Source organism: Anoplopoma fimbria, chromosome 6 (genome assembly GCF_027596085.1).
Source record: "Anoplopoma fimbria isolate UVic2021 breed Golden Eagle Sablefish chromosome 6, Afim_UVic_2022, whole genome shotgun sequence".
NCBI lineage: Eukaryota > Metazoa > Chordata > Actinopteri > Perciformes > Anoplopomatidae > Anoplopoma > Anoplopoma fimbria.
The window spans coordinates 26,703,417-26,719,132 of record NC_072454.1 but is presented as its reverse complement, the minus strand read 5'-3'; the positions used below and the strand labels follow the sequence as shown (position 1 = coordinate 26,719,132).

Here is a 15,716-nt window from a genome sequence, read left to right as displayed (position 1 = left end):
CTTCAGGAGGTCACCACCAAGCCCACTGCCAACTGTTGTTAAAGGTGTTGACATCGACCTTGTGTATGGCTACAATTTATTTTGTATTTTTCTTGATGACAAACTCTTCTGCGAATCCCAGGTTGATGCCACTTCTAAAGAAAGTCCAGCTAAGACGTTTTTCCTGCCTTTTAATGTTTCTTCTGAGATGAAGAGTCTCTTTTACAGATGTTTCATTGAATCTGTTTTAACTGTCAGTATTATTGCTTGGTTTGGATATCTAAATGTATCCTACAATAATGATTTGGAAGTCTCGTTAGAATGGAGGTGTCAGACTAAGCTCCTGGACATTTATAACGGGCCGGTCCTTAGAATGGCTGATTTTCTAATTTACATAAATATGATATTGACCATTTCAGAAATATCTTTGATGAGGTTTTCTTATATGTTAGAATTTGGTTTGCTGTCTTAATACCTAGCCAATTATTCACATTTCCTGAAATTGTAGTATGAATGGACATGAATAGTCAATAGTTTCAGTTTGTTCAAGATAAGAACAACAGAAGTCAAACTCATATGAAAATCTTCTTTTTAGCATTTCCCTGTAAGAACAGAGTAACATTTTTTTTTCCTTCATGTTATTTAATTGTAAGAAGTACACACTGTCATTCATCAAGCCAGTAACATTTTTTTTTTTAATTATAATGCCAATTGTGATTGAATGAGGTTTTCCTATTAATCGTAATTGCTCTTTTGTTCTACAAGCTGGAGCCATGTGGGGTAAAACTATGGGTAAATAGCATCTTCCAATAATACAATATTTGTCTATGATATTCTGATAACCTCAAAGGCAATTTTCAAAATCGAACAGAAGTTCGAACCCTCCAAAATTCCAAACTCTTGAGGAATTTGTCTTGCTCATTGAATTTCTTGATTACAGCTTGAATGTAGATGTTTTTATTGCATTGCATTGCTATCTTGCTTTCTCAGGTCTTTATTAATTAGTCTCTTGGGGTTGGGGCTGTGTTCCTTGAATCATATATGAATATTCCATCTCCTCAATATCTTCCTCATCACATGCCCCTTTAGAGCCGCTATGTTACATTAATGATGTAGCATGATAGTAGTTTGTTTACCTTTAGCCATGTCCTCAGTCTGAAGTCTGAACTTAGAATCCCATATAACTTGAAACCTTGGGCTTCAGCTGCATAATACATATATGTGATTTGTATAAAGTCTATCATATTGCATGGGAACTTACATTTTTTGTCAAATGATGAGTATCACTTCAAAACATCTAGCCACCCGGTACTTTTTTCCAGGTCTAAGCAGACCTGACTGATTGCACATGGTTTACCGTGACCTCACTCACTGCTAATCATCTATCGTGACCTCAAACAATTACCCTCTCATTCTCTGGTCTGACGGGACCCCTCTCATTTCTCTTGTGTAACGTGCCGTCTCTCATTTATCTTGTCTAAAGTAACCCCTTTCAATTCTCTGGTCTAACGAGACTGCTCTCTTTGCTCTGCTCTAACATGACCTCACTCATCACACTGCTCTCAGTGCCCCCTTTCACCCCTCTCTGTGTCAGTGTCCTGCACTTTGGTCCACCTGTACAACAGTGCTGACTATTAAGATTAGCTTTTCATTTAAAGGAACAGTGGATAACATTTAGGTAGATCTATTGGCAGAAATGGAATATCATATTGATAAATATGTTTTCTTTGACATTCAAACACTTGAACACTTGCACAACCAACTCTGCTCCCAGCGGACCACATGACACATGACAATAAAAACATGACAATAAAAACCTGTGCAATACATTACACTGTGCAATAATAGTTAAAATATTTTTTTCTGTCTGTAAATATAATATTTCAGTTATTGTTGATTTTCTACTGTTTTTTATTGCTTATTTATAATACTTGTTTTTTTTATTTTCATTTTTTATTTTTATCTTGTCTTTCTTCTACTATGTCTCTTGTGTGCACTATGCTGCTGTAAGCCTGCAAATTTCCCCGCTGCGGGACTAATAAAGGATTATCTTATCTTATCTTATCTTGAAAAAGGGAATCGTTGTGTTTTCATCAACTTAGAATGAGCTGTTTATATCTACATAGGGAGCAGGTCCTCTTCAATGAGGCAGCCATGTTATAACAGTAACCTAGAAGGGACAAACAACAGACTGAAAACCTCTGTTGGTCTTGAGGAACTGCAGCATTTATTTCTGCACAAATCTGCAACTTCCACTGTACATTCACTTGAAACCCTTACCGGTACAACTTACAACAAATGACCCCAGATCCTACATACTTGACCTTTGGAAGAGAATTTGAATTGTTCATTCATTCTAATCAATACATTCAGTTTTCTTAGAGCTTAAACAACTACGTAAAGGGTAAATTAACTTTATTGTACAGCGCCTTTCTAGTCTTACGACCACTCAAAGAGCTTTAACACTACATGTCATCACTCTCCCGTTCACACCCATTCATACACTGATGGGAGGGGCTCCCATGCAAGGTGCCACCTGCCCATCAGGACTTTAACATTCATATACATACATACACCGATGGCACAGCCTTTGGGAGCAATTTGGGCTTAAGTGTGGGTTAAGTATTATAATTTAATAATTACAATACAGTTTTCTGATTATTCTGGTGTATGAATGTTGGGCTGATGAACTCTCAGATAAGCAGTCTTAGCTTGTCACCTAGCTCAGACTGCTCATCATAGCTTATCATGTGTTGTCACCGTTACACACAATGTACACATTACCCCATTCTGTCTTTGTTACTAACAGCTGTGCTTCTGGACCAGCACTCAACAAAGGGGGCAGGGTGAGTTGGATCACCTCTAACCCCCAACACACACACAGTCATGTTGTCATGACTTTTGGGGACAATACATTGACTTCAACATTCATTTCCTGGAGACTTACCCTTGCCCTCACCTTAAACCAAGTACCCAACCTAAACTTTAATGATTTAGGTCATGGAGATGTGCAATTGTCGCCACATTGTACCCAAAAAGGGGAATCCCACAGAATCAGATTTGTTATCACATATATGTCCCCTGAAGATGGAAAAAAAACTCCTCGCCCCCCACCCAACAGACACACACACACACACACACACACACACACACACACACACACACACACACACACACACACACACACACACACACAGAAACTCCCTCCTTTCCCTCTCTGCACTATACCAGCTGTTGCTTTCCCCGAGACCCTGTACCCCCATTAATTATTCAGTCTTAGAAGACAGGCAGTGTACACACTCACAAACACAAATACACACACACACACAGCAGGATCTCTCTTTAGTGTAGCTGACTCACACAGTCAGCGGACGTGGGCCTGTCAGGAGAGATTCATGCTATTAAATCAATAACTAGGTAGGATCAGCCCCAAGAACCAGGCCCACTTCTAATCCATGCAACACCATTTTAACTCATACTGTCTAGTTCCTACATGTGTCAGTATTCTCAGTCAGTCATTCCTACTGGAGGGCCTTCAAACAGCAACGAATGCTAATCAACTCAATGGGTGGAATTTCCCCCCAAATCTCTAATCTCAATACTATGGCTTCAGTCCAACACTACATTTCTCATGCTGATGTGTGTTGACAAGAAGCCTTTGTCATTGGACAGCAAGAATGGTATTCTGCTCTTTTGGTAGACAAGAAGCAATCAATCCCAGGTGTGTAGGGGGAATAAAGTTAGCATATATGGTCAAATTAGTTTTGCTGACTTTTGGTTTTACACGTGATGAACAGTGGTCTTCTGGGTGAAAGTCCTGTGTTTGTTTGACCCATAAATTACCCATGGTCACTACCCCATATGAATTTGTCAGCTGTTGAATTTCTCACCTTCTAAACACAATAGTACATGTAGCAGGCCCTTCTAACCCGTATCTATGAGGCTGATAACCACCAATTACGTCCATTCAATCGGCTGATAGCATCCGAAGCAGGTAACAAAGAAGCTGGTTTTGCACTCAGGAGGAAGCAGTAGAGGAACAACACATCTCTAAGATTGGACGGGACACTTGTGGAGAGGATGAGGACCATTAGGGTCTTGGGAGTCAACATCACTGGGAACCTGATATGGCCCACAGACATATGGCAACAACCTTCACTGCTTCAGACAGAATAATACATTCAGCGTCTCTCTGAAGGTCCTGAAGACTTTCCTGGAGCAAAAACAGTAGGATTTAACACTGACTCTTTTAGCAAAGGTTCCATGAACTGGCCAGTTTCTCAATATAATTTGTCTAATGTGACTTTATTTTTGCAACACTGTTGTATTGCCATTCCTGCCAAACCTCTCCACAAATGCTCACTAGTCCCTGGTCATGTTGGTTTGGTCAGCCTTCTTTTTCAAAGGATTGTTTCTGATTCTATAATGTGATGTCACATCTGCTTGATCAATCACGATCTACAGCACTGCTCGCGATCCTTGAGAGTACCTGAAATGTGGATTTGGTACTCCTGAGCAGTTCAGGAACTTTAGCTCAATGTGGGCAGACAACAGTGGACACAAAAGCAGATGCCTTAAAATGTTATGTTTTGTTCCAAAAGTAAAAAAGTGGTTGTAATTGTCTTAAAAAGACGGATTTAAATGATGAAATGAAACGGTTGCTTTTTGTTAGTTGTGGGCAGACAGATCATTGTCTGCAGTAGCGGAGCTTCTATTGGAGCAGTCGGAACTAACAAAGCAACAGTGACCCAGCCTGGCCTCCCACAGACTGCAATGCTAAATATGCAGCTCTGCGTGGGGCTTTCAGGGTTGAGTCAGACTCTGCCACACCAAAGGCAAACAAGACATAAGGGGTCAAATGTAACGCTACAGCTGGAGAGGCGGTAGCGTAAACAAGGCAAAGCTGAGATGCTGAAAGGCATTCCAGCTCAGTCTGTTCTCAGTACCAAATATTTCCTGACCCCCAGGATGCAGAACTAATTCAACTCTCCAAATTAATATAAATAAGTTAGACTAGTTGGACCAACTGTACCAGCTACAACATCAAAATACTGCTTATAGGTTGGTGCATCAATTATTTGGCATTCCAGACTCTTCACACTGCTGCTTGGTCAGTGGCCCTCCCCTTAACAAATGTGCTTTAAGTACACGTCTAGTGTCAGTTTTGGACGTGTTATGTACAGCGTGTCAGTTTCTGCATGTTGTTCCAACGTAGGTTTACTTAGTTTTAAGGTTTACTAACGCAACAAAAGTTCTTGTTTGGTGTCACAGGGTCAGCCTGTGCCCTACAAAGTAAGATGCACACGTGCACATGCTGCAAAGCCACTTCGATTGGTGATTGGAATGGCATGGCCTGATTTCACATTGTTGTTATTATCTTGGGGCGTAGTGTAACAAAACACACTAAGTGTTCATAAATAAGACACAGGGACAAGTATGGCACTGAACATTTCCATTTATTGTTAAGAGTTAGGTAAAGGAAACAGTTGTTTCTCACCTGCTGCCGAAACCATACAGAAGGGTACCACTGGTTAATGTAAGGGGTGGTCAACTGGGGAAGGGGCCAAGTATGGTGGGTTGGTGGGTTGTTTTATCTGTCAATAAGCAATGCTATTTTAATTGTTTTGTTGTTTTATAAGCTAGGAAACACTGTAGTATCCTTTGCATAAGTCTTTTTGGCCCCCGTAAATAAATAAAAAAGGCATGACACAGCTGTAATGACCTCAAACCACGACAGGACTCTATGAATCTAACTGTTATATTCATAAGTTGTAGATGTTAAAGATGATCCAATCGATCAGATGCATGACCAAACTTTCTGCTGTTCACAATTAGTGTGACTCCTTGTGAGGCTTTGTTCTAACTGCATTCCTTAATGACATTCACCTTGATATTAGGGTTGATGGTTTCCATTTAAATAAATACACCTGGACTGCTTAACTTGGTCTTCATCTCAGTTTTTATGGCCTTTGCCAACCTTACAGTTAAGTTTAGAAAAATATTGTGGTTTAGGTTAAAATAAGTCTATTGTATACTATAAGAAAGCTACAGTAAAATCAGTAAATGTTAACAGGAACAGTGATCTCCTGGATTAAAGTCCTGTGGTTGTTTGCACACTCTCATACGCAGCCCTAACGACAGACACACAGAGAGTTCCATTAAGGAGACAGGGCCGGACGGCCAGTAAAACAATGGATTCTTTGACAGTCCACCGGCCCACTGATGCGCCAGATGGCCAGTACACCAATGCTATCTAGCAAACTGTAGGCTGTAGAAAGTGAGTGTTGTAGCTGGCGACAGAGCAGCAGAACCGCTGTGTGGACTAGTTTTGATATCGTGAAAGGGGGAGCTATGCTAAGGACGGCTCAAGTGCATCATTGAGCTCTGATTTCAGGGAGAATCATCAGGGCTGAAGTTAGATTTTCTTACTTCTTGCCTTCTTACCTTTTTTGTGTGTGTTTCAGTTTTGTGTAATGTATTGTTTTGCCTGAATTTTCATTGTAGTGATGTGTAAAACGAAACAGTGTGTATTTGTCTGCTAGGTGTTAACATAATAGGGTCCTTGGCTTCATAAGCACATCCGAAAGAATTCTCAAACACTGTGAGCATGATTTATTAGCCCACTTGAATCCTCACAAAAGACTCTTTAAAACTACTTCCAGTGTTTTGTCTTTCTGTGTCAGAGGTCCTGAAGGTTAAAAGTTCAACTCAGGCTTCTGTCCTCCGATTTTACCCAGTGTAGTGGAGCACACCAAAATAAAAGCTTTGACTCACATTGAAGCTAACTTGATTTGCAGTGTGTGCCGACTGGTCACTGGGTGTCAAGAGTTTGAGCAGAGTCAGATCGCTGTGGATGACCTGATCCTGGCACAGAATCAAGCCCATATTTCTCCCTGTGCAGAGACAGCTGCTGTGTACCACACATATCCTCCAGGTGAAGAACGTGCAGAGACACAGAAAATACCACACAGCTTCCAGACAGACAGTGGCAGGAATCTGCCAGCGTGTTCACGTCTGGAAACCTGAGGACAGAAGGTGAACACAAACTGAGGCATTTTATTTCAGTGTGGGTGTGTGTAAATGTGTGTTCAGAGGAAAAATAATACTACTTTTTTACAAAAAAAAGTACTTTTTCTGAGAACTAGCCTGAGCAACAAAATCTTATTTATAAAAGTGGCTATAATCAATTATAACAATGTATTAAATGACAATGTGAAAACAATGTTTTATGTGAAAGGGGTCACTCATAGTGATGAACTAGAGAATTATCAGCTGAATCTACAGCTCCCATTTATGGAGCTTTAACGTGAGTTTCAGCTCAAAGTTTATCCGTCTTGACCACAACTTCATTGTTCTTGCTCTCTCTCACCACTCACATGGTGTAGTTTTTAGAGAAGAGCTTTAGGGTGCTTTCACACCTAACCTGTTTGGTTGGTGTAATTCGCTCTCAAGATGAACTCATATTTAAAAGTCATGCTCAGGTCATCCTCCCAGTCACTGGTGGCTGATGGATGTGGTACTGTAAAACCACCCGATCATGGCAGTGTAACATAGCTGCTGAATGTTCCCAAATATCATTGTTTACAACCCGACCGGCGCTACATCATAGAAACAAATACACTTTGATCTATGTTTTTACAGAACCACATCCATCAGCTATCAGTGACTGGGTAATGACATGAGCATGACTTATGAAAATGAGCTCATCTAGTTAGCAAATTAAATCAATTTAAAATGGCCTAAAATGCCATTAAAGGACATCAATTACTTTGTTGTGTCTCTTGGTGTGCATAGCTCTGCTATGAGGAACTGCAAAAGTACCAGAGCATTCCCCTGCCAGTCGGACTCGGTTGACAAAGGTCCAAACAGAGAGTTGACGTTACTATTAGTTCATCCGGAGTGCAAATTAAAACAACATGTCTGTCTGTTATCTAGCTGGCTGGCTTAATACCTATTGCCATATTGGTGGCTATTGATTTAATTTTCTATTATTATCTTTTTAATACACTATGGTTAGACACGCAGTGTGGACCTGTGTCTACCCTGTCTGGCAGATCAGCTCCATCTCACACAGCCAGCAGCTCCTCACAGATCCAAAGATATCGGCGTGAATTTCCAAATATGAAAACTTGAACACAGCTTTTTTAAAAGCTTGTAAAACAGATTATTTGGCAAGTAATGATAAAGCTGCCGTTGCTCAGCAAAGTAATTGCACCTTTCAACATCAGGGTAACATTGTCCATCCACACTGACTGTGCTTGAACACCACTCACCATTGATGTAAACAGAGTCCGCCTCCTCTTGTCCCGCTGGAGACCTGCACTCGGTCCTGCTGGCCCCTGTCAAGTGTAACTTGATTCTGGATGTCACGATGCAGCCAGGTCTTTGTAAAGATGTGGGCACCACAGTCATATAACTCCCGTTGCTGAGTTTGTCTTATTTAATTTCATCCATCTTATTTTCCTGCAACCAGACTTCAGACAGCCAGGAGCATGCTGGGTAGTGAAGTAGCCTTAGGTCCTAGCTGGGTTAGCTTAGCCTCCAGCTGGGCCCTCCTCCCTCTCCTTCTTGGGTGTTTGATGCGACAGGTCCTTCATATGCCATGACTGTTCCAGTAAAGACGAAAAGACATCTAAATGAAGACAAAAATGTTCAAGGAGCTACTGGTCCAGGTGTTTTGCTTCTTTACATATCTCTTTGAACTGTAAAAGCTGAAATGGGATTAACAGTGTCAGTGTGTGGGTGTGTCATTTCCTCTGCGGACTGATGCTTTAAAGATTAACCTGATCTTAATTTGACATGGTATCAAATCAAGACATGCTGACGCTGCATCTTAACTGAACGCCGTGCCCTCAGACATGGGCTGATGTTAAGACTTGCCCTGCATTCTCCCTAAATGTCATGTAGCTATAGGCCATGTGTCAGACTTAACGCATTGCAGAGGAATTTTTCCACTGGAATTTTTTTATCTCCTTCAGTGAGCTGGTAGCACAGACTAATGCCATTCAACTACAGAAGTGATCTGGAATATAGTACAACAACATGGATTGTATTTAAGGCATTAGTCGTCTTTTACCACCAGTTGTTCTTTGAGTCCTTCTTCTCTCTTCATGTCATTTTTGCAAAAATGGCGATGGTTTACACTGCTACAACACACACTCCTTAGTATGTCTTTCATGTATATTTAAAGGATTTCTTGCACACAGAATTATGTGACTTGACACAGGGACACCATTTCTGTGTTTTCTGTATTTGAAGCCTGTTTCTTTATGCTTGCATGTGTCGTCAAATTGATGGATGTCTGTTTCAATGCAATGAGCTCTCTCTCAGCCAGTGTATAGCTTGATACTTGCAAAGATAGGGAGGAAGGAGGGCATTTTGTTCTTTATGTTGCTCACATTGTGTTCGAGAGAAATGTGCACTGTGAAGCTAATCAATCTAAGTATATATTAGGACTGAGTATGAAAACTAATGTCAACAATTCTAGAGTAAAAAAATAGAAAATAATAAAATCACAATATAACCCATATACATACAGAAACATAAATCTGCTAGGCCAATTATATTGGTTCAGCTCTTAAATTCTGTTAGAATTCATATACATACATCAACCATCTCCATTCACTTTTTTCTCAAATTCATTTGAAATGTAGGCCTAACACTTATGATGATAAAACACAGATAGCCTACTTTTAATTCATAATCCATTAAAGAGGATTATGGAAGAAAATTATTTTGTCTTAGTTGTATCTACAGTTGGTACTTAGGGCATTATCAGAGGCTGATTGGATTCATCTCAGCATTTCACCAGACTGAAACTGAGATAACAACAATTATAACAAGCCATTAAGAGCTATGTTGTCTAATATAAAAACAGATGAAACAACGCAGTGAGGTTTTTATACCACTTAATATGTCACTAATATATCAAGGAGGAGAGCCAATCACAACAGTGGTTCATGAATAACTGTATTATTGATTTTATTATTATTAGTTGTATTGGTAGTAAAGCATACTGTAATATAATTGTAATCTTTTTCCATGTTACAGAGTCCATTTCATCGTCGTACTGCTTATGACGCGCATGACTATATATATATATAACGATAGCAGTGGGAGTTACGACAGCACCTGTGACTGTGGCTGGTTGTCGTACGTGGATGTGTTTTACGACACCGAATTGTGACTTACGGCAAAACATGGCGCTACGCTGTTGAGCTCGGTGAAGGATCATTGAACCGCAGACTGTCCGCTCGTATTGAAGGATCGAGGCATTGAACAGCAGACTGTCCGCTCGTACCCTCTCTTTCTACACGCTGAAGGATTGAGGCATTGAACCGCAGACTGTCCGCTCGTACCCTCTCTTTCTACACGCTGAAGGATTGAGGCATTGAACAGCAGACTGTCCGCTCGTACCTCCGGCTACACGCTGAAGGATGAACCGCAGACTGAGCGGCTCCGGCACGGTGACTGACGGTGACGGAGAGGAATGGCGGCGCAGGGAGGCATCTTGTTCCAGGAGAAGGTCAGCAGGTTGCTCAGCAGACACAACGGGAAACCAGTGCTGAAACCAAACAGGACTCTGGCTCTGAGAGATGAGGTAGCGAACCGCAAACTCAAGAAAGGAGGTATGATATGCCTGTAGCGTCGGCTGTTCTGTAACACATGCTGCTGGAGGTAAACATGAACATGCATGTTACATTGAAACAGTTCTTTGACTGACTCTCGTGGGTTATCCCTCCAAGCAACTAGTTTGAAGAAAGTCAAAGGCCATTGTGTTGCTCTTGAAAAACACATTAGGGAACAGGCGGCTACATCCGTTTCTGCCGAGTGAAGCCAATGCAGAAGTGTCTTAAAGCTGCATTCTCTCTCCTGTCCACCAGGGGGCGACTCCTCTGGTTGTATAGAAGTCTATGAGAAAATGACTCTACTTCTCTCGATTTATTCCCTCAGTAAACATTGTAAACATGAGTTTATGGTCTCAATCTCTAGTTTCAAGTCTTCTTCAATACAGCATGATGTTCATTTAGTAAATGATGCTCCATTTAGAGTCAAACAGACCATAAAACAGGGTATGCTTTAAGGTGGGGCTGCTGTGATTGACAGGTCGACAACAGAGCCAGATACTGCGTCTCTATGTCGCTCCTCATTCCAAATATGGTAACTTCTGTTCATTGGCTGCAAAAAACAACAACATGGCAACGGCCGTAATCCAAGATGGTGACAACGAGGTTTAAAAAAAATCAGTCCTCAAACCAATAGGTGACGTCACGGTGTCTACGTCCACTTCTTATAATCAGTCTTATGAAAAGAAGTAGTGGTTCAGAGAAGCAAAGATGAAGAGGGGGAGACTAATGTAGACAAACACAGATCTTCCCTGGGATGAAAGGGTTATGTATGTATGAATGTGTGACTAAGGCACCACATCTCCTGATGTCTGGTTAGGACAACGGTATGGAAACCAGTTAGTTTGAAAACCAGTTGGGCGGTTAATCTGGTCCAGCTATTCCCTCAGTCACAAACGGCTTGCTGGACAGACCTCGCAAATATGTCGCGCTGGTTACATCTCACAAAGATATGTTATGATCATCAGATGATTTATTATGCAACTAACAACTATAGATGGAAATAAAGTAAAGAAACATTTTGATTCCGGGACAGTTTACATTCACTTTGGGCCGATTAAAATAGTTTCTCAGGACCTTGGTTGAAACAGTTACACATCAGCCATACAGTAGGACATACACAGATGAGGAACAGGGGTAAATTGGTCGAAGAAATCCTTTTAAGATCTAAAGAAATCCATCTTTTTTATATGTAGGAGAATAATCCAGCTGTTCTGAATCCAAACAGCTGCAAAGGTCTACATGCAAGCTCCCTAAATGTGTCCCGTCATCCCAGCCAAAGAAAGAAGTAACTGCTTTTTCATTTGAATGGCAGATGAATCAAGGAAAATGGCTTTTTGGGACTTTATGTGCACTGCCATAGAGAGCTGGTATGAGCCGGCCAGTTCTCAACAGAATCTGCCCCTTCCCTGGTTCCAGCTGCCCCGCAGTACAACAACAGCTTCTCACTTCCTAAAGAATTATTATTATTAGGATTTGGTAGCCATTCTGGTGTCTTTCACAGACGTGATACCATGTCAAGTGATTACTACAGTTTCACAGTTTTCTTTTAATAGTATCTGGGGCTGAACATTTAGACCATATTGGCTCCTTTTGTTCACTTTACTGACCAATATTGTGATTATTGTTTTTTTAACGTGATTCACCAACACTTATAATCATTCACCACCTCCAGTTTGTTAAGACACTTGTAGTTAGTTTGTGAGACACTGTCAGTTAGTTTGTTAAAACACTGGTAGTTATGAATGTCCTTCATGGAATAAGTATAAAGGTTAACTTGGAGCTGTTTCTCCACAGAGGCCACCTGTATCACAGAGATGTCGGTCATGATGGCCTGCTGGAAGCAGAACAACTTTGTGGACGGTCTGTGCTCTAATGAGATGAACTCCTTCTACTCCTGTGTTGAGAAGGCTCAGGTATGTTGACTTACACAGCAACACAAGCAACATACAAACTGGTATGAGCCATTAGATGACATGCGTTTCCAGTTTAAATTAGGCCGAGTACAGAAATATACAATTCTAAGGCCCATAACGTCTTTTTCTAATGCACACTGAGTACACAGTGTGATTACACACTGGGACATTCGGTGGCAGTAGGGATGCATGAATCCAATGCATTGGATTTTTGCCCAAATCCAATACGATATTTCCATCTAACTGCAGGGATTATTAAATTTCTCTTGCAATGAATTTAAAATATTATTATGGCCAAAGTTATTATTGATGCCTCCCTGGGCAATTGGTTCATTCTGTTTGGGTGCTTTTAGCAGCTGGACATATAAGTTCATAAAGGATGTCAAAAATCTCAGTCTTGGATACAGATAACAGATTAGGATGAGGCGACCTCATTAGTCTTGTAGAATATGTCCAAGCGAAATGGTTAATAGTTATTATTGCCTAAATATTTCAGGACTGACTATTAAAAGTCAGGTCAATTAAAATAACGCTGTAAAATGCAAGAACCTGTTGAAGTTAATATTTTACACTGAAATTCATGAAGTTATTTTGATATTGAGATTATTAACTATTTGGTCAGATGTAACATAAATAAACCGTCAGCTTCAGCACACTGACTGAAAACAGGACATTGGTCCTGAACTAGCATGCTTAACATTTTAGGCTTAGAATAAGTCTTTGTGTTTTGTGAAACTGTCTAACTTGCATTAGACTGATCTAAGAGCACAAGCGGAGACGTTTTGATAAAAAAAATTTCCATCTTGATACCGAGCACCGGTCCAATACTAGCGCCCTAAAAACACGTTCCTGTTTTACTGGTAGGATTTTCCAAAGTATCCAAATATTCCTAAATTTGCTGCCATTGCTAGTTCAGGCTAACATTACACTCTCCGCTAGAACAAGCCCGATCAGGACTGAGCATGTGCAGCTCTCAGCAGAAATGAGAAAGAAGCGAGACAGCTCACCCGTCAGTTACTTCCATCATCGGTTTACGACGCAGCAATGTTTTGTTTTTTTCCAGAGCAGATGATGAAAGTAGCGGAGGAGTGAGCCATCTTGCTTCTTTCTCATGAGAGTGACACCTATGCGGTGGCGATGGGGCAGGAGGTTCAGATCAGGTCGCAGGTGACACTGATGCTGTTGTTCCTGCGTCAATAAGATGATTAATAAAATAATAATATGGAACCGGGTCTCACAGCTGGCGTGATCTTCAGAAGAGGAATTGTTAAGCGTGTGCTCAGTACACACAGCTGGACACACAGACAATGACTTCCTGTCCCCTCATCATTCACATGAGACAATTAGATATCAAAGTTTGCTGACTTCTTCTTACAGAGCGGCGGAGCAGGCCTACCATTCTGGTTTGCCGATGTACTTAATAAACACATTACATATTAGAAAGCACTGGTGACAAATGGTCTTCTTCTTTCACAGGCCGCGATGAAGAGTAAATCTGAACAGGCCGTCCTCAAGGGAGGGCGTCTGCACCCGAAACAAGCCAACACCCTGCTGAGGAGATATCCCAACCTGCGCACGGAGATCTAAGAGACAGACTTATCAACGCAGAACTTTTTTCAGGACCTGAAATGTCCAGGATGCCATCATGTGAAGGAGTTGTCAGCTACTGTATGATTCAACAATAGGATTCCATATGCATGTATTCAATAAATAAAGGAAGGAGCAGAAAAAAAACCACGCTGCACCACTCCTTTCACAGTCTTTGTATTCACAACACACTGTGTTTTATGGTCTTTTATAAAAAAATGAATTTGTCCTCGTGTCCTCAATTGGCTCTGAAGAGCACGATGCCATTTCATCTCAATCCAATTTAGCAGAGTGGTCTCATTAGTGAACGTGATGGAATCGTTCTTCTCGGGTTTCATGGCTCCTGGCTGGGAGTTTACCGTAATCTCTAAACGCTTAAACGCCTCGTCATTCATGTGGAAACAGAGATTGTTGCCTTGGCAGATGTTGAAATAAAATCAGCAGCCTATCAGACCGATAGATTACCGGTCAGCAGTCTCAGCGTGCTTCCTGAATGGATTTGACTGGTTTCTTTCTTTCAGACTGTGCCCCAGTTCCACTCATTCAAGGCAGGTTTTCAGTCTGTAGTATGTTCGCAGTAGAACGTGACTAAATCCAGAAAGTCTGTATGACCATTAAAAAAACGCTTTCAGTTGAATGTGCTGTCAATGCACTGATTCTCCCATAATGCAGTCTACAAAGGAAATTTTTTCTTTTTTTAATTGGCAGTGGCATTTAAAATCAGTTTGATGAATGTGAGTTTTCTGCACACGCCATTTCATTTCACATCCTGCCATAAAACATCCAGCTCATTGACTGTCGTATAGACTTGCTCTGAAGAATGCATACAGTAGGACTGAATGAACACAGCAGGTGTGTGACATAGAATTGGGACACATCCTGTTCTGGCAGCATAAATCTGACTGGGTCCAGTCCAGGGGGGGTTCAAGGTCTCAGACAGAGCTTGGCTCCCATAGACACTCAACATCGAGCCAAGCTGCTGTTTGACATAATGTCGGACTAAGGTGCACTCGGGTATTTATTGGTTCCTGACCAAGGTGGTAACGGCTGTTAAAGTTGACCGTTCTCAACCGGTATTAAAATGAGTGACATAAGTGAGTGAGTGTGTGTGAGTTAAAGGTCCAGACACACATAGTATATGTCATTGTTAATAACAACAGGACATCGGTTAACAGCTGATTTTGTCATTAAGCAGTTCATTTAACATAAGGCTTCTAATTGTGTTTATTTTTATTATAGTTCTGTTCTCATTCCTCGATGGACACCTGGCTGCCAAACCAAATTCACAGGATAACACAGGCACCATGTTGGTTCAGAGTTTGTCTACTGGTTCCGATCCTCTAACAGGACAGTTCTTTGGTTAAAGGTAATTTGAATGAATGTTGGTGAATAGGGCTCCACTGATTAAGTGTTTTTAAATAGTTAAATCAAAGCCGAGGCTTCTTAGTATGGGTTAATTACAGGATTTAACCTGTGACCTTGTGATTCATTGACGATCTGCTCTACCATTACAGAACTGTCTTTAAAGTTCTCATCGTCTTCATGTCAGCAGCATGTTAGTTATAGTGAGTTTTTCTGAGTCTCTGACTATGAATGTGAAGTTGATATG

General features: G+C 41.0%; 1 protein-coding gene across 1 annotated transcript; it reads left to right on the top strand.

Annotated features, from left to right (window-relative positions):
- The first annotated feature begins 10,244 nt into the window (after window positions 1-10,244).
- chchd1 (coiled-coil-helix-coiled-coil-helix domain containing 1) lies at window positions 10,245-14,584 on the top strand. The gene is made up of 3 exons (XM_054600563.1): window positions 10,245-10,607; window positions 12,402-12,520; window positions 13,997-14,584. The coding sequence occupies exons 1-3, from the start codon at window positions 10,469-10,471 to the stop codon at window positions 14,105-14,107; spliced, it is 369 nt and encodes a 122-aa protein (XP_054456538.1). The 5' UTR covers window positions 10,245-10,468; the 3' UTR covers window positions 14,108-14,584.
- The last annotated feature ends 1,132 nt before the right edge of the window (window positions 14,585-15,716 follow it).

Coding starts and splice junctions, on each gene's coding strand:
- chchd1 (XM_054600563.1), top strand. CDS start 10,469: ATGGCGGCGCAGGGAGGCATCTTGTTCCAGGAGAAGGTCAGCAGGTTG. Junction 10,608..12,401: donor CCGCAAACTCAAGAAAGGAG/GTATGATATGCC, acceptor GTTTCTCCACAG/AGGCCACCTGTATCACAGAG. Junction 12,521..13,996: donor CCTGTGTTGAGAAGGCTCAG/GTATGTTGACTT, acceptor CTTCTTTCACAG/GCCGCGATGAAGAGTAAATC.